Source organism: Hydra viridissima, unplaced genomic scaffold, assembly GCF_058129835.1.
Source record: "Hydra viridissima isolate aposymbiotic clone 2 unplaced genomic scaffold, HvirCarnegie_v1 scaffold_14, whole genome shotgun sequence".
Classification (NCBI taxonomy): Eukaryota; Metazoa; Cnidaria; class Hydrozoa; order Anthoathecata; family Hydridae; genus Hydra; species Hydra viridissima.
Window position 1 is genome coordinate 7,879,105 of NW_028324313.1, and position 22,803 is coordinate 7,901,907.

The following is a 22,803-nucleotide window of genomic DNA, read 5'->3' on the forward strand; positions in this document are numbered from 1 at the left end:
TCATCCATCAAAATAGTTATTTTGAAGAAGTATATCAGAGACACCGGTGAATGTCATGATTGTAACAACTGATGTTCTAATCCAATATCTTTTTCCAGTAATTTTTAAAATTAAACTTGCTTTGTCAGTTACAGAAGCTACAAATTCCTCTTCTATATTCAAGTTAAATGAATTAAGTTTTTTAGTAATCAATTTTAATCGCCTTCTCTGTTAGCGTATTTCCTTTACTTCTCGTCATTCTTAGAGCTACATCTATGTATATTTACATTTCTACATCTTTTATTTCTAACCGAGGCGTATTCGTTAAATATTATTCCAAATTTACTGTTATCTTCAAGTTTTATTTTCAACAAATCTATTTATTTGTTTTTTGATGAAACTAATTTAAGGCACAAACCATGGATCATGGACCGCTTAAAAACTTCTGGAATTGTTTAGCCCTGAGATTGATATACAGCAAGTCTTAATTATAGCGATGGTAAAAAATTCACTCCATCCACAGCATCTACTGTCTACTAAAAAGATCTTGTAAATTTTTCAATCCAAACCACAAAAAAATTTAATTCTAGGTTTTTTAGCTGATGGTTTTTAAAACTTTTGAGGCAAAGTTACTGAATTTTATAATTTCAATGTCGTGTTTTCTCTTCAAATGTTATGAAATTGCTATTGTCAGTATTTTGACAAATAATTTTACAAGACCTGCATTTTGAACTTTGTAATTCTTCAGAAAATTTAAAACAGTTTCACACCTCAGATATTTTAGAACTTACGTCATGTTACGTATTTAAATTTGTAACTTTTTAAAATGAGAAATGTTGCTTTTAAAGACTTTATTTTCAAAACAACACTTTATTTATTTACACTTTTGTTTTTCAGATTTTAAACCTTTAAAAAAGTTTTCACTTCTCAAAATTTGTAAGTAGTTTACATTTTACCGAACCAAAATTTAAATCATATTTAACTCACCTAATTGATATTCGGCTAAAATTCCATTATGTAAATCACAATATTTATTAAGGATAGTGTCGGTAAATATCGATTTCTTTAAAGACAAAATTTCTAATGAGGTTCAAGGATTTACTAGAAAAGCTTTCGAGCCTAAACCTCTAGAATATGATAAAGGTTGGGTGATTCGAACACAAAGCTTAATGGCACTTCTTCCACGACTTATGTAAGAAAAATTTTAGGAGAAAAATAATTAAACTCGATTAGTTAATGGAAATAAAAGCTTTTTAAGTTAAATACAAAGTTTTATTTTCATTTTTAAAAAACTTAATTATTTTAAACGAGAATTTAAATAATCGTTATCAATATCCGCATCAACTTGACTGCTTTCAAACGACGCACAGTGACTCAAAACAGCAAAAAAATGGTAATAAACCCCTCACAACTTTTCTATAAATTAAGTGCCCTTTTTTAAATAATATTAAATTGCAATAATTTTTTATTTCAAAAGTATAAATAATTGTTTCATAAAACTTTTGTTTTGTATTTTATAGTTAAAAGAAGTAAAAAAATTTGATATTATTTTCAAAGAAATCTGAAAAATGTGAGATTTTTATTTAACTAAAATAGAGTATTTTTAATTTAAATAAAAGTGTATATTTTTTTTAAAGATAATCTTTTGGCTCTATATATTTCAAATTTACTCAAAAGAAAAAAAAGTCTGATTTTTTTGTTTAAATTTAAAGACTTTTCTAAAAAAAAGGTTGCAAGAAATTGTATTTTTTCTGTTTATATATCAGCTAAAAAAATGTTCCACCGAGTTCCAAAAATATATACATTTTTTCTAGTTAATTAACATTTCTACTTTAAAATTATAAAGGGATTACTGCGGTCTCCTGCGGTATTGGAAGTTATTAAAGAAATAAAAATGTTGATAAACACTTAAAAACCTCGTTTTCCGCCATTTTTAAAAGTATTTATTTGATAAGTACAACATGTTTGAAAAAGCTTAACTGAACAACTTTAGTATTTCCTGTAATGTAAAGTTAACTTAGTAATATAGTGTTATTACAGGATGTAACAATGTGACAATTGTTAAAGCCATTACAAAATAAAATTTTAAACAGTGTAAAGTAAAAAAATATATAATGTAGTTTAAAATGTTTCTGATTTATTAGTTTTATTATATTGATGGTTCTTAAAAACAATAACAATGAAAAGATTAGATCTTATCCCAAAGATGCGTGAACTAGGAGTGGATAAATTAAGATTATGGAAGGATTTACTTAATGAAATAAAAAATACTGAAGAAGTTCGCAAAGAAAACTTAAATAAAGTAAATTATGATACATTTATACAAAAAGAAAATCGTTGGCTTCAAAGAAATCTTATGAACAATAAAAATAGTCATTTTGGTTCTGGAAGGCCCCATAAGCAATTGAGTGTTCTTGGAGAGCAAAGCAAAAGAAAAAAAAATTAAAAGAACTAGCCACTAAACATCATGAAGCTCTATTTTTAGCTTCTGCAAAAAGTACAAATGCTGCTGGAGAAAAAAAAAAAGCTTATTTTTTAAAAAACAATATGTCTGATGTTTTAGAGATAGAAAAAGTTGATAAAACTTTGGATAAAACCTTTCCCATCATTATGAGTGTAGAGGAAGCTCTTGCATTAAAAATGAACACTGATCTCAGCGATAAACAATATCAAATGATCAGAAACTCAGCTCTTGTTCACAATGTACATATTTATCCTACCTTGCACGATATTTTGGTGGAAAAATTGAAATGTTATCCTGAGAATATACATTTTTCTGAAATTTCTGCAAAGTGTACTCTTCAAAGCATGTTAGATCACACTGTGAGTAGAATAACTGAAATGATTGATATGCCTAATTGTGGTCAAGGTAACGAAATATTTGGAGTTTTATATGGAAAGATTGGTTTTGATGGAGCATCAAGCCAAAGTGTTTATAAACAGAAATACTTTGAGACAAGCATCACAAGTATAGAACTTAAGAGTGAAGAAAATCTTTTTAGTACAGCTTTTGTGCCTTTATTGCTCAAAGTAAAAGATGGCGAAATTTGGAAAAATGCAAATCCTTCAAGTTGTCACTTTTGTAGACCTCTTCATCTACAATATAAAAAAGAGAGTCCAATTTTATCCAGAGAAGAAGAATCAGATCTAAAAAATCAAATAAATACCTTAAAGACGTTTAGCAAAGTTTTTGATATTGCAGGAAGAAAGGTGACCTTTAATATCAGCTATAGAGTTGATCTTACAATGTTTGATAATAAAGTAGTTAATGCACTTACAGAGACAAAATCCACTCAATCCTGCAATGTTTGCAATGCTAAACCCAACGAAATGAACAATATTGGTTTATTAAAAGCAAAAACTGAGAATGAGTCAGCCTTGGGGCTTGGAATTTCAGCTTTGCATTGCTGGATAAAATGCTTGGAATTTATTCTTCATTTGAGTTATAAAATTGAAATTAAAAAGTATAAGCCAAAAACAATTGAGGAAAAATTATCTGTAGACTTAAAAAAAAAACAGATTCAGGTACTCTTCAGAGAATGGTTAAGCTTATATGTTGACATGCCTAAAACTGGGTCTGGAAATACCAATGACGGCAATACTGCCAGAAGAGCATTTAAAAATAGTAAAGCTCTTTCTGAAATTACTAAAGTTGATTGTGATATAATTGAAAGATTGCATAATATTCTCATAACCATATCTTGTGGATATTCTATTAACATCAATGAATTAGATTTATACTGCACTGAAACAGCTAAACGTATAGTGAGTTTGTACAACTGGTATGTTATGCCTCCCACTGTACATAAACTGCTGCTTCATAGTTCTTCCATATCACATAAATTACCTTTGCCAGTCGGGGTATATTCGGAAGATGCACTGGAGAGTTTAAATAAACAGATAAGAAATTCTAGACTTAAGCACACGGCAAAAATTTCAAGGTTAAACACAATGATGAATCAGATGCACTACCTTCTACTAAGATCAGATCCAAAAGTATCAAGCATATCTTTTAGAAAACATAAGAGCTATCGAGGAAAACCGTTACCAGATGAAGTTATTAAATTAATTGTAATGTAAATAATAAAATGAATGTAATAAATACAGTTTTTTTTTCTCTATGTATCAACCTTCTTTAATAACCATTTTTATAAAAATATCAAGTAGAGTAATATATCAAGATAATGTGTTTGTCTTGAAGATTCTAAAACTTGAGAAAAAAAATTTTTGTACGCGTATAGTCACCTTAAACGCGCGTATACGCGCATAAGCGCGCGTTATACGCGTCGAAGCTACGCATAAAAAAAAATTTATTAATAAATTTGAAATCTTTGACCCAAAAATTATTATTTTGATATATAACATTATTGATTTACAATTTATGTCAAATTTTATTTAATTTTTACCGTTTTTTGATTGTTCTGAGTCACTGTGCGACGCTTCGTTTGTTTTTGGATTCTTTTAATTCTCTATTGTTTTTGTTTTTAAACAAATATTTTATCGCCGAGATGGATGCTAAAATTATAAAAATGTAAAAAAAATCCAACAAAAGAACTAAGTTCTCAAAAGAAAAAGTTCAGCTTGCAATTTATTCGCCAAAATAAAGTGTCCATATAAATTATGAAGTTGAGTGCTGCAAAATATGATTCGCATAAATCGCCAAACCCTCTTGAATTACACAGTGAAAATAGATTCTGAATTACAAACCAAAGTTATAAAACTATAAACTAGATTAAAAACCAAAGCTCGTTTTAAGAACAAAAAGAAAGTATTTTTAGTGCATCAGTGAAAACTAACTTTTTAAAAATTTTTTTGCAAAAATGACATAAATAAAAACGAGTGCAGACAATTACGCAATATGTAGTAACGCAATATGTAGTAATTAACACCTTACGCAATATGTAGTAACGGTTTGCTGATCAAATGGATTGAGGAAAAATAAAAGCGGTGGAAATATTTTTTTTGTCAAGAGGAAATCTCCTTTTAATTAAATAATACAAGAGCATTATCTATTGTGATTTATTTATAAAGCTCTAAAAATAAATTTGAATGATGTTTGGTATCGTTTTTAAAAATAGTTCGAAAACTTTGTTAGGTCATTTCGTGATTTCCGAATTTTTTTACAATTGTTTAAATTGACCGGAAATGTAACTAGAAACGAAATGTAACTAGAAACGTTGATGGTCTGCTCTTGATTTTTAGGGAAAACAACATATTTCAAAATAAATATAAAAGTTAAAACAGAATTGTATCAGAATATGCCGCTTATTTCCTGCAGGTTTAATTTAAGTTTCAAGGATCGTATTTAAGTATCATTTTATTGACGACAAATTTCACCAAACTTTATAATAGATTTTATCAAAGCAAAACATAATAAAACAAAAAACAAAAACAAAAAACAAAAAAATAAAAAACAACAATTTTGAATAATTAGATAACACAATCAAATAATTCAGATAAAATCTCATTATAATAATCGGACATTTAAGTTTTATTGTCCGAAATTTGTGTTAGCCATTATGTAATAGTCTATTGGTTTAATACATTGTTCAAACTGAATTTTTAATGTCTTATCACGTGCGAGTTTGTTTTTTTAATTTTAGTAAGAAAATTTTATGAATAAAAACAGCTGAATAATAATTCACGAATGAGATTTTTCGAAGATTTGATCAAAAACTATTCGCAATATAATTTCGAGGTCATTTAAGAACATTTTCTACCATTCCCGTGAGAATGTAAATATGATAATGCACATGTTTTGAGGTGAAAAATAGTTGTAATAACTGTTGCTTATCTGCGAAAAAACTTTATTCTATTATTTACTATATGTAATAAATTATTTATAATTGCTACAATACTATATATCAATTAAAGGCATCACAATTCGCTTTTTGCATATGTTTATCTTTCTTCAATATAAATTAGAAGTTGGAACAAATAACATAAAATATATTATAAAAAATACAGCAATTTTACATTTTGCTAATAATGACAATTTATTTATACATGCATCAAAGGTGCATTCTCAGTATACAATAGAGAGCACATGAGCTCTTAGTTTTTGTAAAATAAATTAGAATCCTTTGTAAGAAATGCAAACATTTGTAAAAAAATCTTAACATTGTTTTATTGCTATTAATAACCTTCATTTGTGTAAGTTATTTTCGTATAGCCAGGAAACTTTATCTTTAACAGTTCAACAGCAATAGAGTGGTCAGCTTTACCAAAGCCCTAAACAAGGTGCCAACAATATTATAAATATTCAATACAAATTATCAAATCAATACAAAATAAAAATTGGGCATCTAAAGATTATGCTATAAATACTAGAAAATAGAAAATAAAAGTAGAGCTTTATGCAACTGGCCTTCTTTGCCTCATAACTGCACAATAAATTTTTTTTATTAAATTAAGTTTTTGATATTTTACAAGTATATTATAACTATTTTAATCATTTTAAAGCACAAATGCTTAATGAATGTAAATTCTAATCAAAACTTTATAAAATTTCAGACCATCTTCTTACCATGGAATATCCATACACTAGAATCATTTTCTTATCTTTATCATGATCAATACGCCCACCACCTAAGCATTCTGTGTGAATACCAAGTGCAGCAAAATTACTTTCTTCTTTTTCATAAATATCAGCTAAACAATAATATTCTATGCAATATAATTTGATTATATTCAATAGAAAAAAGACAATACATAATCACAGCATATAGATTATAATTACTCTTAAAGTTTCATTAAGTTAAATCTATAAGATAAAGAAAAGGATACAAGGTTTCAGGAATAAAATTTAGTTAGGTTCCAATTTTGTGTAAAAATTATATGATTATACATAGTTATAATTTTTTTCTTTAAGTGTAATCATATTATTCATTCTATCATGTTAAAAAGTGTAAGAAAGAGATAAGTAATTCATCCAACATTTGCAAACAGATTAATTAAAGATTTTTTAAAAACTTAATATTTATGAAGATAGAAATAAATGAATGCAATGATAATTTGTCTAAGGGACAGTATTATATCTAGAGAATCATTTAATCTAGAACATTTAGGTTAGCTTGGTAAGATTATAACAATGTACATAAGGAGTAGAAAATATATTCTTATTACCATACCATGGTATTCAGCCCATCTAAAACCACGCACAACGTATTTCTTACTGCTTCCTGATTTTAATTCTATTAAAACATATTTAAACTTGCCATTATCGTCTATTATAACATCTTCTACTTTGTCAAGTTTGCTCGTGTCGTTCGACATTTTCCTGACGTATTAGAAGACAAACACGAATAAAATACCTCGTGGAGGAGAATTTACGTTCCTTCAAAAGTAAAATGGACGGCATTAATTTTCACATTTGGCCTTCCTCGTGGTCTAAGCATGGTGTTTCTTCAGTATCATCAAAATGATAATTTTTCAAGCGCTTGCATTATATCATGATTTGTAGTATTTAAAATAAATGCATCACAAGTATTAATCAAGCGAACAGTTATAAGTAATATCGATAAATAAATAAACATGCAAACTCAAACTAACTCCAAGCGGTCAAAATTCAAAGCAAATAAAATTTCAGTTGTCAAAATTTTATGTAAACTGTTTTAAAAAAACCGCTTGCTTTAAATTTTGTTTGAAACTCTTACATTACGTCATTTTATTTACAAAATTTTCTTCGATCATTAATCCCAGTAGATTTTCATTACAGTGGAATCTCGATGTAACGAACTCTGAAGAAAAATGAAAACTCGTTCGTTATATAGAGAGTTTGCTAAATGAATGTTTTTTTTTTAATATAAAAACTTTATCAAAGAATTCCACCAAAACCTTTTATTGCAGCAGTTTGAAAGCTTATAGGAAAAAAAACATACTAGATAAATGCTGATGATGACTGAGAAGAGGCGGCAAAAATCTTTTGTAATAATTCATACATATTCATATTCATATGTGTATATTTCTTCTGGAATTTAAGTCTGAATATCTGATGATAGTTTGTAAATGTCTGCTGATATCTTTTAATATCCGGCGATTGTTTATATTATTATTTGTTTTTTTTTTGAGAAGCAATAGAGTTTGATAACTTTTCAACGAAAACTTTAAAAGAAATAGTTCAAAATGTTTATGTAAATAAAATTTGTTCATGAGTTTCTTGCTTAGTCTAATCTATTGAGACAAAGAAGTCTTTGAAAATAGTTAAAGAAAAAAACGCCGAAGATTTGCAACTTTTTTGTTTATAGAAAAAAGTTCGGTTGGACGTAAAACATTTTTCCTTTTATTCAAGTCATAGTGAGTTTAAAGTGCTCGCATTTTTTTTTTCCTTTTTAAACTTCAAACGGCTTGAAAAGTGTTTAAAGTTTGAAAGGAATGTTAACGAGTTGAAATCCAAGCGTGCACTACTGGTATTTTTAAATCCCCGCATTGCTGCAGATGGTTTTGTAAACAAATACTTGTTTAAAGGTTTTGAGACCATTCAATGTCATTTTTCCATGAAAACAAACTAAAAAACTTTCAAATTGTTGAGGCGAACATTCTTTTTTATAATCTTTGTAATTTAATTAGATTCGAAATCCCAGCAGCGATCTCTATGATCAAAACTCGATAATCCAGAACACTCCTTTACTCAGGATGGAATTTTATTACTAAAAAAGAAAAGAAAGAACGAACTGGACAATTGAGGAAAATCAAATTAAAGTAAAACTCCAGTGGTTGTGATATTTTTTTTTTGTACACTGATTGTCTGCAAATTATTTTTTTTATGTGTAAAATTTAAGCAAACACGCAAACAACACGCAAAACACGCAAAAATATGTAAATAAGCGTTTCTGTTGGAAACCTTAACAGATTGTCGTTCAACGGTTGGCAGAAGGAAAAAAAAAAAAAAAAAAAAAAAACAGAAGAATCTTGCATAGTTAATAGACTACAAAATGAGTTTGGTGATTGCTGAGTTGTTGAAATTGTTCATGCAATAATTCACTCTGTTTTGCAAGTTGGTTTTATACAACCATAATGTAATCGTGGGCAATTATATATAAGATAAACAATTAAAGTATTGGGTCGTTCAAAAAGTTTTTAATCAAATTATTTAGATAAGAAATTTCCCAAAGTTTTGAAAATATTCAATTATCAATGGAACAAAATGTCCTTTTTATTAGAAGATAAATACTAATTTTTAAAAGTTCGCTCTTATAGGGCAAAAAAAAAAACTCATCGTAAAAGTAACTTTTGGTTTTATAAACGTGGAGTTATTTATTATTCAACTAGATTCAAAATAAACAAATCCTATTTATAGTATTCAATAAAATGTTCCTATTTTTTGCTTTAAAGTTAATAATTAAAAAATATACAATTACCGTGTATTTCGACTGAATGAAATCCTCGTATGATTGTTTTGCTATATTTCCCAATCGAAATCTTCATTAGAATGTACTTAAAACGACCAGAATCACCGATTTTTACATCTTCAATAGACTGAATCTTTTTTTTGTCTTGGCGTTTTTCTCTTCCCATTTCAAAAATCTAAATTTTTATGGCTATGTTTTTCATTTCTAGTAATGTAAAATAAATTTTAATTACCTTAATAGCTACTGACAACCAAAATAAAAAAGTTGAAACATTCCAGTAAAAAATTTCCATTAAAAAAAAAAAATAAAACAATTGAAATTCGTCTAGATATCTCTTTTGAATAGTAAACACAACTTCTTAGGCCTAGAATCCTTTAAAAAATATAGTAGAAGACATCCATTTGTTTTCATAGTGTTTAAAAATTCTTGTAACTGAATAATGGAGGTGAGATATTATTTTCGCGATTATATGAAATGACGACAAAACTCGAACGTTGATGTTATATGACTTTTGGAGTTTATTTGTTATTCAGTATGTGTGGTTTTTATAGATTTCCTTCGCAAAGCCCTTTTTCACAAAAGCCTTTTTAATTTTTAGAAAAAAGAATTGAAAATGGAATTGAATTTGAAACAATAATCTTCGAGAAATTAAACACTTAGGAAAATATCCACAACGCGCAACTGTGCTAAATTTTTATAACGCATAAATCAGAAATCCATTTAAAGCGACATTTTTTTGAGTTTCTGAAGGACAGGCCAACTAAGCGTTATATTACTACTTATGTTCGGATGAAAGGCGGTGTTCTGATGAAAAAGGAAGCTATACCTTTAAAATGTCCTTGAAGAAGACACTTTTTACAAAGTTTTTTTTTTGGCAAGGAGTAGAGTGAAAACATTTTTCAACAAACGTTCTGCAACCTGCCGGTTTCAAAACTATTTTTCTTAGAAATATCCGTCATATTTTTCTTAGAAATATCCGTCATATTTTTCTCGTGTAAAATTTGTTAAGATTTGCAAGTTTTTTCAGATTAGTGTAAGGGTTGTTAAAACGATGAAAGTGTTGGCTCACCATATACCGGTTATCCTGCTTTTAAAATTAGTTACAAATTAACTTTTTTCAGTTTCAGTTGCAATAAATTTGATTGGCGATCTTAAAACTGAAAGTAACTTTTGTGTGATATATTTTCTTTTTTAATCTTATTTTTTCTTTTTTTACCGCTGGGTGGATGAGCCACCTAATATACATATGTGTGTGTGTTTGTGTTGTGTGTGTATGTGTGTGTGTGCGGTTATTTGCTTAATGAAAGTTTTTTAAAAAGTTGGCATTCGTACTATGTGTTTTCTATATGGGCAAAAATTGCAAACAAATTTTTTCATCAAGTAATTGTTAATAATTAAATCAACAACTTGTAAAACAATTAAGATCCTAAAAAAACGAAAATTAACTTTATCCTAGTTCATCTATGAACATTTTTTGATACATCAGCACATATTAAAAAGCACATAGTAATGAAAAATTACAAGTAGGTATCATGTTAAAATGTACTTTTGTTAAAATTCACTTTCCTTTAAAACAATAAAAATACAAAAAGTAAGAAAATATTAGTAATAGTAAGAAATAAGAAAAAATTACGAACCAACATTTGTTAGCACCTATTCGACCAATGCTTCGTATATGATTCCATTATTGAATGGACGTTGATAATAATAAAAAAAAATAATTGTGTTTCCTTAGCTAATTTAAAGAAGATTTTTCTATGATGTCAACACTCCAAGAATATTGTACTTAAGATTAGAAATTTGCAGAGTTATGAGATACGATCTTTTATATAGAATAATTTAATATATCTTACATTTCATGCATATTACTGTCTCAATTCCGTATTATTTTGATTACATTTGTAAATAAAAAAAATAAAAATGGAATTGTGAAACCACGTGTACACGACTTAAACGTTTATTGTGTGTTAATCGTAAGTACAAGATTTTTATCGTGTTTATATAAAAACTTCGATTCTTTTATGATTGATTTCGAATATTTTTGCGGTTAGTTTTTGTTTCTTTGTGGTTGATTATTTTAAAATCTGTTTTATTAATTCATTCCGATCTCTATCATATCTATTTATACTTAATCAATATAATACCAGATTATTATTTTAATATTTACCAAATTACACGAACTAATACAAACTGTTCAGAGTAATTACCTCGTAAAATTGAAGCAAATATTTTTAAAACCCAATAATAAGCTAATGAATATGATTCGTTGAAAAAAATTATTTTTAGCGAATACGGATTGAAGATGTAATGAGGTAAGGTGTAAGGTTGCTCATTTTTGACAGTATTCAACGGAAATAAGCTACTTCTGCAATGAACTAACAAAAATTTCATCGGATCATATTTGGCGGACATTGTTCCATAAGCCACATTTTATAATCAAGAAAATTAAATTTCTATGACTTTCTGGCCAATCAATAGATTTGACCTTTAACAAATTATTTTTACTCTTCTCAGTGACACTAATAAATTCACTCTTTATTCATTTTATTTTGTTTACCGTCTGATTGCTAACATTTACAACTTTAAACTTTTTTATGTAATTTTACAAACCACGATGCACACAAATACTTTTAAGTGAAGCATAATCGTAAACGCGAAACATTCCGAAGCTAAAATTAAACTATTACCACCATTATATGACGTAAGCATGATAGGTTTCACACTTTTTTTCGCACTTTAAAAAACGTCATTCGCTGTAGTCTCACTAATACTTTAAGTTTTTTTCAATTATACTTTTTATTTTGGAGTTCCAATCTTACAAGTTAGATGCAACCTACATATTACAATTTATAACATAAATTGACTGATGTAGTTTAGACATTCTAACTTGCTTATATGTAATCATGGCGCCAGCTCTTTAGGACACGGGTTTAATATTAATAATCTCTTTTTCTTTACTTAAGGCTAATTTACACCTACAAAAATTCCTAATGAATGTTTTTTTTCTTGTTAATATCGTGCGCAAAGTTGGTATTTTCTATTATTCTGGACATGACGTGAGGTGTTGGCACCCGCACATCAGCGCATATTACCCCCTCTTCCTCCTGATGTACGAGCGCCCATGCCTTTACATGTCATGCTTGACTTATATAAGTATGTTATTTCGATATATATTTGTTGCTGTTTCCACCCCCTCCTGCACTCCCTCATCTTTTTCCAACGGGGGACCCATGTTCAATATTCAATTGCAGATTATAATACTTCTGTTTACAAAAATAATTGGCTTGTAAAGAGCGCCTTTCATAAGAACTAAATTATTTCAACTATAAAAAATACTAATGAATGGTCGGTTCATATTGCATAACCTTTTGTAAATTAGAATTGCTGAAGATATAACTTACAAATTATTAATGTAATGTATATAGATCTTCATAAAAGATCTTCATGTCGATTTCCATAAAAATCTTCATGACGACTTGATATAGTGATTGCAAAACCTGACGTCAAATCAACGTCATATCATTTAAAGTGTTTATATGTTTCTTATGTTTGTATGCTTTAAAGTGAAATAAACGTCATATTGAGTACTTTACCATTCAATCAACATAGTTTCTTTCTCAATCAAAATTGATTTTCTGCGTTTTAAATAGTTAAACAACTACAGAACCAAAATGGAAAACATCTCAATAAAATATACATTATTTATTCCAAACTAATATAAAATATTTCATCTTTAATTTTCCAAAGAAATATTTGGGACGTATTTTAAGAACGATTTTCATAACTATAGGAGTTACTGCAACTTATAGTTTTATTATTCAAAATAAATACAAAACTATAAAGCTAAAGCAAAATAAGAGAAAAAAAAACTGTAACTTCGTATATTTAGCATAATTATGAGCAGGGACCAGTAAATAAATTAGAATGATCACACAATCAAAATGAGTCAAATCGGAATGACAAAGTAGAATGACAAGAACCAGAAACAAGCTGAATAAGTACGAATTTATTAACTGCGAACCAGCTTATCTGCAAAAAGATAGGTTAAGCGAGATTTTGAATAATTGAGAACTGGATTAAACGAGCTGTACTTTTTAACTAAAGTTTAACTATAATAAAATGTAATTTGCTCGTTCCGTTGCTCAGTATTTTTTTCAAAGTTTGTTTTATCAAAACAAGAAAATCGTATAAGAAATTAAACTAAAGCAGCGTGTTTTCATTTTAAAACAGTGATTTCAAAATATAAAAATTTTGGAAACCAAAAAAAAATCATTTTTTTTCTTAAAGATATACATAGAAATCATGCATAAGTAATTAAGTATTTTCTCCTTTTTTTAAGTTTATGATTCTCGTTTGATTTTATAGCTCTGCATAGCAGAATATTTTAAGAAAAATAATGACGTGACGGAAATATTAACTACTTAAATGATATTAATTGTAATCACAAATATCATTACTTGATATGACTTTATGACTCGTATTTAAACCCGAAATGAACGCAATTGAAACACAAAGAAACAGACGTTTACACACCACTCAAACCAATAACTACTTAGCTGTAAGATAGACTTTCACAACAAAAGAGTTGTATGACATAATATTGTATTGTATATATGTCAATCTAAGAAAAGAGCTCACTTACCTGAGCAAATTTCTAAAAACCTTTTTAAAATCGAGCAGAAGTTGCAGACGAATCATTTTATATTGATAACTAACGTTCAACCATTATTTTCTTCTTTTGTAATAGTCTTAAGTTTACAATGGCAAATCTCAATCAGCAAATTTAATCAAGTAAAGTTTTTCTTCTATAGAAAACTTTTGTAATGACTTTTTTAGATTTTATATGTTAAAGATTTTTACTTTAAAATTTCAGATTTTTTCAGAAGTAGAACTTTGGGTTACATCTTAGAGGTCACACTAAAAAAGAAAAAAAAAATATGATAGCAAGATGCATCAAAGGGCAACGTTTTATTGCTATTACATCAACTTCAATAGAAAAATTTTTTTTTCAATTGCACCCTTGTTCAATCTCTAAAAGTCCGTGGTGTGATTCGCGATTAGATTACGCGTGAGCCGCCAGACTATTTGTCAGATTTGTATTTAAAAAAAAAAAGAAAAATGAAATAACTAGCACATCTAACACTCCATTACTCAACTTTAACGTCAGCAATAGGCCTCTTTCTCATGAAGATGAGTTACCTGTACCGTAACCTCTAACACAAAAAAATTTGGAAAATAAATCAGAATATGAAACAGCCTCTTAAGTGTAACAAGAGGAAATGATCCCCATTTTTGTAGCAGAATCCTCTTACCATGAACCTCATCTGATTATTCATCTGATCATTCAAACGAAGTTGTGGGGTCTTTGGTGTTTAGGCTAAAAAGTTGGAATCTTCCACATAATCTAAAAAAACTTTTGCTGAATATACTTTATCATGAATGTAAAGGAGATTGTTCATTGATTCTTCAAAAATTAAAGGCTATACTTTAACCCAACAATAACAAATTTCCTTCTGTGCCAGTAGCTTACGTAACTAATATGAAAGAAATATTGAGGGTGAAAAATTACCGTTGTATAAAGGTGGGTATTATACCGCCCACAAAATTCAATTTTTGCAATACCTTTTCTTTACGGACAACCTAGACACCGCTAGCAAGTATGGAGACCCTTTCACCAGCAAATCTTACTTTTGGAAAAAAGAGACAAGCAAGAATGTAGTAAAAGAATGTTACCAGATTATTGTTATATTATATTATTATTATATTACATTATTATTATATTATATTTTTATTATATTGTATTATATTATTATCATACTATTATATTATATTATTATTGTACGCTAATGAGAGATGTTCCAAATGTTTCAAACATTTTTTGGATTTATTTAGAAGTCCACCTTTACGTCACAAAAAACGGTGGACTACCGGAAAAACGGAAAAATACCTGAATTCAGTGAAAAATTCTGATTTGAGGCTGAGTTCTTTTCTTTTAGTCAGGATGCTAAGATTCTTGCTTTAAGAGTTTCAGATCTCGTATAAGAATTATTGAGTTCTTCTTAGATAATTAGGTTGCCTATTGAAGTATTTCTTTCATATTCACTCTCACTGCTGATATCTACATTACTCTCCAACTCCTGCATAACATCTGTTTCAATATCGAATCAAAAAAGCTTAAATATTATAGTGAACACTGGTCTAGGAAAGCCTTTCTTATATGTCAAAGATAGTTGTGCTGATTTAAAATAAGGACATTCCTGCATGTGTTTCTTGTAGCAATTTAAACCTTTCACCTTCACAGCACAAGACTAACAACCGTCATGGTGATTTTTCAGCTCAATAGGTACACCGAATCTTTAACTTTTGATTATTTATTTTTCCACTGTTCTGATGGTTTGTCTGATATGATGGCATCACTACACAAGTTGAGCATACCTTATGTCATTTATCGTGGTCCCAAAGTTTCATACAGAATGACGTAAGATATTTTATTTACTACATCAAAAATAGTTTTTACTTTGTTACTGAACATATTTAACACGAATGTAACAAAATGTGTTTGGATCATTTAGGCATCGTCTCTTTTGTGAAGAACTTATTTTATTTCTTTGAAAAAACGCAGAGGAAGTAGGAAAAAAAAAAAAAAAAGAAAGCTAGCGAAAGTTATATGTAAAGCTTAAATTTATTAATTAACAAGGAAAAAAAATTTTGGAATAAGGTTTGATAAAATATTGTGTTAGGGGAAAAATGACTTCGAAATTTTTGTAGTTGCTGTTGATCTGTGTAATTTTTTAAAAAAGACCCCCTTGTCAAGTCACGGTATTTTCTTAACCCCTGGTAAAGTGGTTAAAAAGATTTTTCTTTAAGATTTACTTGAGGGCGGGGGTAAACAGTACCTCTCTTGGATAAGATCAATATTACTGACACAGATAATGATGCCGATGTTCTAGCAGGTAATAGCAGAAAAATTATTTTTCTTTTATTAGAAGATATAATAATGATGAATAGCAGTGTAATAATAATGAATATCAGTGTAACTATTTTGAGCCTATTGTAAGAGTTTGTAAGTTGAAGATATTCGTATATTGATTTAATAATAAAAGAACAGGTTGAAACACCTTCATGAATGTATGCATGGTTAATAACATTTTAAAACAAAATTTGTGTATAATTTGTTAAACACTAGGAAATACAGCAGATGGATATTTTGTCAATAGCTATTCATCCGAAAGATGTTGATAGAAACTAAAGAGTGAATAGATGGTAGGGTTTTGTATACTACCATTTGCAAAATGACTCAATGGTATCTGACCAATTTAAATCAAAAGGACATTTCTTTAAAACTAGAATCACTTTTAAGCACCTGAACAATTCAAGCGCTCGGTTTTGACTGTTATTGGCACTATAAATTGAAGACTAAGATTTAAACTTCGCTTATTCAAAAGTGTTAAATTAATTTTGTTGGCAAGTTGAAAGAATATAATTATATCACTTTCAAATGAGTATTTACCTGCGACCTATGCGGTAAAAGGTAACTACCCAAAAACTTTCAGCAGTCCCTGTTTTTTTTTTAATATTCAGCCATTAGTTTGAGCTCCAAAAACCCTTGCCAAAATCTAGCTCACTAATAGCAACTAACTCTTTAACTAGGTGTTGTCTAGACTTCATATCAATCTAGAAACTCATATCAAGGATAAAATAGTGGAGGTAAAGAAGTCACTCTCGGTCCTACAAGTATTTTTACGATGGCAACGAGGTGAATGTTTAATGTGTCTGCGCACATCACCTGCTCTCGGTCACCGTTAATAATAGAGAGATGGCATCGATAATCACATTAAAAGGGACTTTAATACACAATCAGAACATGTTCCATTTAACAATTGACTTTATTCAGCATTTGGTTTCTTTAATTCGTATTACGTTCAAAGCAGTATTTCACTCGGTCTCTTACGTTATTAATCTACAAATATTTATCTTCAATGTTATCAACAAATGTTGAAAAAGTTAGTTATTTTTTTACATTTAACTACACAAAACTCTAACTTTTTATAAAACAAGTAAGAAGTTTTATTTTAATACTGTACATGAACCGAGGATTTTTATTTCGTCATTTTTCTATGGCCTCGACGAACCCTGTTTTAAACAAGAATCCTTCTTTGTCAGTGAAGCGGTTCGGTATTAAGGGAGAACTTCGAAGGGATACTTATTTTGAAAAAAAAAAAAAAAAAAAAAAAAAAAAATCATTTAAAGCGCTTAAATTTCCTACCGTATGACATACTAGCTTGTGAAATCTAAAATTACCGACAAAAAAGATGTAGACTGAGTGAAATACCACGTAACTACCTAACTTAAACGTATACGAAGTGTTTATTTCATATCCATATCTGCTGTTAATGCAAGCCTACTCATATCTAGCGGATGGATTATATTTTAGTGGTACTTAGATGATATAATTGTAGATAAAAATATATATACTAATTTTATACTAATTAAATATACCAAGTTTACACTAGCAAAAATAATTTTTTGTAAACACAACCACCATTAGTATACTGAAAAGCATAAATTGCATGTGCATATCTGCTAATAATTATCAATATTATGCTTATTGAATATTTTAAAATATTCTATATTTTATAGGGGAAAAAAATGTATTTCCTTGATCTAAATCCAGACTGTATAATCAAAGTTCTCCAATATTTAGATATAAACTCACTATTAAACATATCTCAAATCAATAAAAAATTATACTTACTTGCAAGAAGTTGCTGTTCCAAAGATGATTTGCAACTTGCTTTAAAATTGCACTTACTGAAAACAATCTCTCAAAACTTTGATCGCTACAATGTACCTCTTAGCGAAGTATTCAGGGATACTTTGTTGTTATCAATTGTGCTATTTCAACAAACAGTAATAAATAAAGAATTATTTCAGAACTGGATAAAGTATAAAAGTTATCTACCTCATGGTGTCAAAAAACTAATAATTCAGTCCCTTAGATGTTTCATAAACATATCAGATGCTGTTTTTGTTATACCTGTTGTAAATTGTTTTGCAGAGATGAAAACATTTTATTGCTTTAATCATGGAATCAACAATTCAAACTGTATATTAACTAACTGTAAAAGCAGAACTTGTTCTCATTCAATTGGTGTTATTTACTTTTTGAAAGAAAATAAACAAGTGGTTCATCTGCCATGTAAGACATGTGGAAAATGGTAAATATTGTTTTGTGTGGCTTCTTTTTATATTTATAATTTTTTACTTTCCTATTTTATGTAATAGGATGATAAATGTTAAAAAAGTTAGTTAACTAAACTATTTAAAAAAAAAAAAAAAAAACTATTTCTCAAACCTTCAATATAATCACACTTAATTGAAATAAATGGTGCTCATTTTTAATTGATGTTGATTTCATATATGTAGATTTCATATATGTTGATTTCATATATGTTGATTTCATATATGCTGTATCTCGAATTATTATTTTGTTGATCTAAAGCACAGATTGATAGTGTACACTTCTTCCTCGTGTTTTTTTTTTACATCTATTTTTTTAATGATTGCTCTGGTCTGTTGACCACTATCTCTATCAGTATCTAGTAGTAATATAATGTCAAAATAAGCGATTAATGGTTGGCACTGAAAATTCTCAACCTATCTGTTATGAACTTTGTACAACACCTTTTAGTGGAACAGCAATGTCCCATGCATTTTTTTTTTGTTTAATGAATACACAGGTTATAAAAAAAAATTTGTATTAATTTTGAGCCTTGTTCTTATATAGTTTTGATACGCTGAATTCAAATTTAACATTAGATTTTTTTGACAAGTTACAAATTTGTTTTTTTATTTTGCAAAATTTGGGAAATTAACAAATCTTTTCCAAGTTACTTCTGAAATGCAGATTTGAAATTCATTTGGAAATACTAGGGTATGTTTCAAAGTTTTTATTTTTTTAAAAATAAAAGTTTAAAATAGATAACAAGTTAAAAATATATATTATTTTTGAAAAGGCTTTGAACTATTGCCTCCATTCTATTAAATTACATATGAAAATACCGAATTTTGATAAGAAGCCTGAAATATCATGACAGAAAATATAAATGTGAAGAAAGTTAAAAAAGTTTTCCTCTCTAGTTCTGAAGTAGGAAACATTTGTAAAACTGTCAAGAAGGTTCTTTTCCTTTAATTGAGAAGCTAATATTTCAACTGCATGCCTAAAAAGTTACAAATCACATACTGAGCTCTCTCTGACTAAAACACTGAGGCAATTTTTTAAAAGAGAGAACAGCTTTTCCTAATCTGATAACTTTTCAGTTTATGTATCAGGTATGTTGTGTTCATCTTCTGACAAATATAAACCTTTAAAAATTGGAACTGGAATCACTTCACATTGTTGATTTGGCAGAAGGAATGTTGGAATAAGTTGTTTTTGTTTTTTTTGCCTCTTTTTTTTTTTTTTTTTTTTTAAATATCAAAAGTATTAACAAAAAAAACCAAAAAAAACAGTAATGTGGTTTAGTGGTTCTCTTCAAACTATGAACTCACCTCCTTATGGCAAGTTCTTTTTCATTTTATCCAATCTTAAAGATTCTTTTCACAAATATGGTATACAGTATGTGGAGTGGGCTGAAAGTATACTAAAAAAAAAATAAACTTACAAATCTATAATTGGCAGGAGAGGGGAATAGTTGCTCCATGGCAGCATTAATAGAAACAAAAAAGTAGAGCACATAAATTTTTGACCCTGGGGTATCTCAACACTCTTGAAATATCAACAATTACTAGTTTTATAAGTTTCTGACATTTTTATTATAACTAAGCAATTTTTAAGTTAGTTACTTAAAATAATTCCACTACACAATTACACATGCAAATAAAAATCTTAAAATCTGTATTGTGCTATGTTGTCAAATGCTTTCATTTTCTTTCTGGATTTAATACCAGAATGGATAAGTCTTTCTATTCTTAATGCAGCCTCCTAGCTCTGCTTCAACCAGATGTTTTGTCATCAGAAGTTCATAGTGGTCTTCATTGTTCTAGTTCAATAGATCAATGTAATCTCTGGCAACATTAAAGTTTAAACTTGGAATTTACAATTGTCCCAGTGCTTCTAATGAGTTAATTTTCAATGCAGCAAGTATCTTTCTGCATCCTAGCTCTCTATTATGTGGTCTCTTATAACATTGCCAACAAGATATTCTCAAAATGGGAAAAGTAACCAAATCCTGGCAATTTTTGTTGCATATTTTAGATACATTTGGTAGTTCTTTTTGGATTTGTTTCTTGTGCTGCCTGTTATTAATATTCATTACTTAACTATCATGAAACTATTTCAGCAAAATACCCAAAAGCAACATGATAAAGTTCAAAGAGTTGCAGGTTTCTGACCTCTGAACTATACCATTTTAAAACCAAATTGCACCATTTTACAGTCATAAAGTTGATACACCCTGGGGCACCACAAGATGATTTCCAAAAATCAAAATATCATGTAAAATAACTAACAAGGTCATAGAGGAACTATTGCATGCGCTTACCTTTTTCTAGTTTTCATGACAGTTTTTTTTAAGTCCACCTTGATGTGGAGTCCATTTTTTATCTTAGTTACCAAGTTGAATATTGAAATATAGTTTATATGCTAGTTTTACAAAATCAGTGATGCTTTTGTCTTTGTCAGGCAACTGTACGTAACTACAGATATAACAAAATGATTTAGGATTATGTTTGTGTTTATGCTGACTTGAAGAAGTATCTTTCTATATTAGAACTTCTCTCACGTTGAAATCTTCTCTTTCTCTTTTTTGAAAAAATCTCTTATTAAAATCTTCAAAAAAAATTCTCTTTTTGACTTTCTCCTAAAATTCTTTTCCAAAGTTTCCTTTTAGATTTTCAAAGTTTTTTCCAAAAACCCTCCTAAAATTCTCTGGAAAAATCTGCTTAAAAAAAGTTCCCCTAGATTTTCTCAACTGTTGTTTTTATAAATTTCCACAGATGTTTCCTAAAACAAGTGTTCTTCTAGCATAAATAATTTTATTTTCAAGTTTTTTAGTATTTTTATTTTAATCTCTTAGTCATGGCTCTCTGAAACAGGTTTTACCAGTTATCTTTTGATTAGTTTGTAAAAATGTAAAAGTATTACAGAATTGTTGCATGCCTTACTAATTGAACTATTACCATTTATCAATGCAGTTATAATTGAGTTTCTGGGTGTTATCGAGAAAACAGTTTTAAACTTATATGATATGACATTCGTTTTTCATAGAATTAAACATTTTTGTGTCCACCTGGTGTTTTGACTGTCTCAAACTTTTCTTTAATCAAATGTTATATATTTGAATTGGGTAAAACTTAAAGATGATGTTTAAAATTTCTTTTGTTTTCTCTCCTCACAAAATTTATGTGTGTGTGTGTGTGTGTGTGTGTGTGTGTGTGTGTGTGTGTGTGTGTGTGTGTGTGTGTGTGTGTGTGTGTGTGTGTGTGTGTGTGTGTGTGTGTGTGTGTGTGTGTGTGTGTGTGTGTGTGTAATATCATGTATTATACTATAAATTATATTATAAAAAATATATTGTATTATCCAGTATTTATCTTATTTTTTAATGAAATTTCCCAGAGTGTTTTGATATAAAATTATCTTTAAAATTATTGCTTATATTTTTTTAGTAGCTTGATTGAAGACATTTCTTTCAGTGGTCAAAAGGTCAACATTCATCATTTGCTAGATTTAGTCAATATATTAGATAAAATCGATACTTTACAGTATAATCAAATTCATACAAAGAATAATGATGAAAATAAAGCAGAAAAAAAAAGGACAACAGTAAGCAAAGGTGATGAGCTAGTAAAAGAATCAACAACAGTACTTTGTAAAAAAGTTAATAGCATGTTTGACAAAAGCATCAGAGGGATTGCCCAGCTACCAGGACTTGTTAAATTGTTTGACATGCTAAATTTTTACTGTGATGTTGACAGTTTTCATGAACAAATTCGATTTTACAACAAAATAAAAATGTTAAGTTTTTTTTACAGTCAAGCAAATTTTATATTTAACTATGGAGAGTTTTTGCCCTATTTGCCTGTATTGGAAAAATTATTTCTAAAAACTGAGTTTGTCATTGAAAATTTTAAAGTTATCAAGCTTTTTATTCATTTGAAAGAAAATTTTATGTGGGAGGTAATAAAAACAGATAACAAGATTTTTGTATCTCACGAAGAAATAAGTGGAGTAATTCCTGCTAATCAATCTGATGATATGGAGGCATCTGATCTAGAAAACTACATTATAGACCAGTTTGAAGATTTTCTGACAATAAATTTTACTGAAGATGAACTAAAAGATATTCCAGTAATTTCTGTATTATTTGTGTCCAAATTTCTGGAATTGTTCTTTTAAGAAAAAAAGATGTAAATAATAAACAATTGATTTACTATAACTAGCATTTTATTATTGTTTTATCTTTCAGTTTTAGTC

General features: G+C 28.3%; 2 protein-coding genes across 5 annotated transcripts; one reads left to right on the forward strand and one right to left on the reverse strand.

The window, feature by feature from the left end:
* Positions 1-5,867: 5,867 nt before the first annotated feature.
* On the reverse strand, positions 5,868-11,109 carry LOC145182054 (14 kDa phosphohistidine phosphatase-like). 4 transcript variants are annotated; one of them, XM_090071695.1, is made up of 4 exons: positions 10,967-11,109; positions 9,339-9,504; positions 6,506-6,630; positions 5,868-6,210 (listed from the first exon to the last, which is right to left on the reverse strand). In XM_090071695.1, the coding sequence occupies exons 1-4, from the start codon at positions 10,970-10,972 to the stop codon at positions 6,115-6,117; spliced, it is 393 nt and encodes a 130-aa protein (XP_089927821.1). In that variant the 5' UTR covers positions 10,973-11,109; the 3' UTR covers positions 5,868-6,114. The 4 variants fall into 4 exon arrangements, with proteins under 4 accessions (XP_089927821.1, XP_089927822.1, XP_089927823.1 ...); XM_090071696.1 differs by having other exon boundaries at positions 9,339-9,533; positions 10,967-11,037; XM_090071697.1 differs by lacking the exon at positions 10,967-11,109 and adding an exon at positions 7,110-7,315 and having other exon boundaries at positions 9,339-9,473.
* Positions 11,110-17,880: 6,771 nt separating this feature from the next.
* Positions 17,881-22,794, forward strand: LOC145181475 (uncharacterized). Its single transcript, XM_080056570.2, has 2 exons — positions 17,881-18,547; positions 21,996-22,794. Exons 1-2 carry the CDS (start codon positions 17,979-17,981, stop codon positions 22,723-22,725), a joined length of 1,299 nt encoding a protein of 432 aa, XP_079912696.2. The 5' UTR covers positions 17,881-17,978; the 3' UTR covers positions 22,726-22,794.
* Positions 22,795-22,803: the final 9 nt, after the last annotated feature.

Excerpts from the sequence above, each read along its gene's own strand:
- LOC145182054 (XM_090071695.1), bottom strand. Across the intron at positions 6,631-9,338 it reads TCATTCAGTCGAAATACACG|CTGATATTTATGAAAAAGAA; the intron begins GTAATTGTATAT and ends ATTATTGTTTAG. Across the intron at positions 6,211-6,505 it reads TAGTGTATGGATATTCCATG|GGCTTTGGTAAAGCTGACCA; the intron begins GTAAGAAGATGG and ends CACCTTGTTTAG.
- LOC145181475 (XM_080056570.2), top strand. The coding sequence starts at position 17,979 with ATGTATTTCCTTGATCTAAATCCAGACTGTATAATCAAAGTTCTCCAA. Across the intron at positions 18,548-21,995 it reads TGTAAGACATGTGGAAAATG|TAGCTTGATTGAAGACATTT; the intron begins GTAAATATTGTT and ends ATATTTTTTTAG.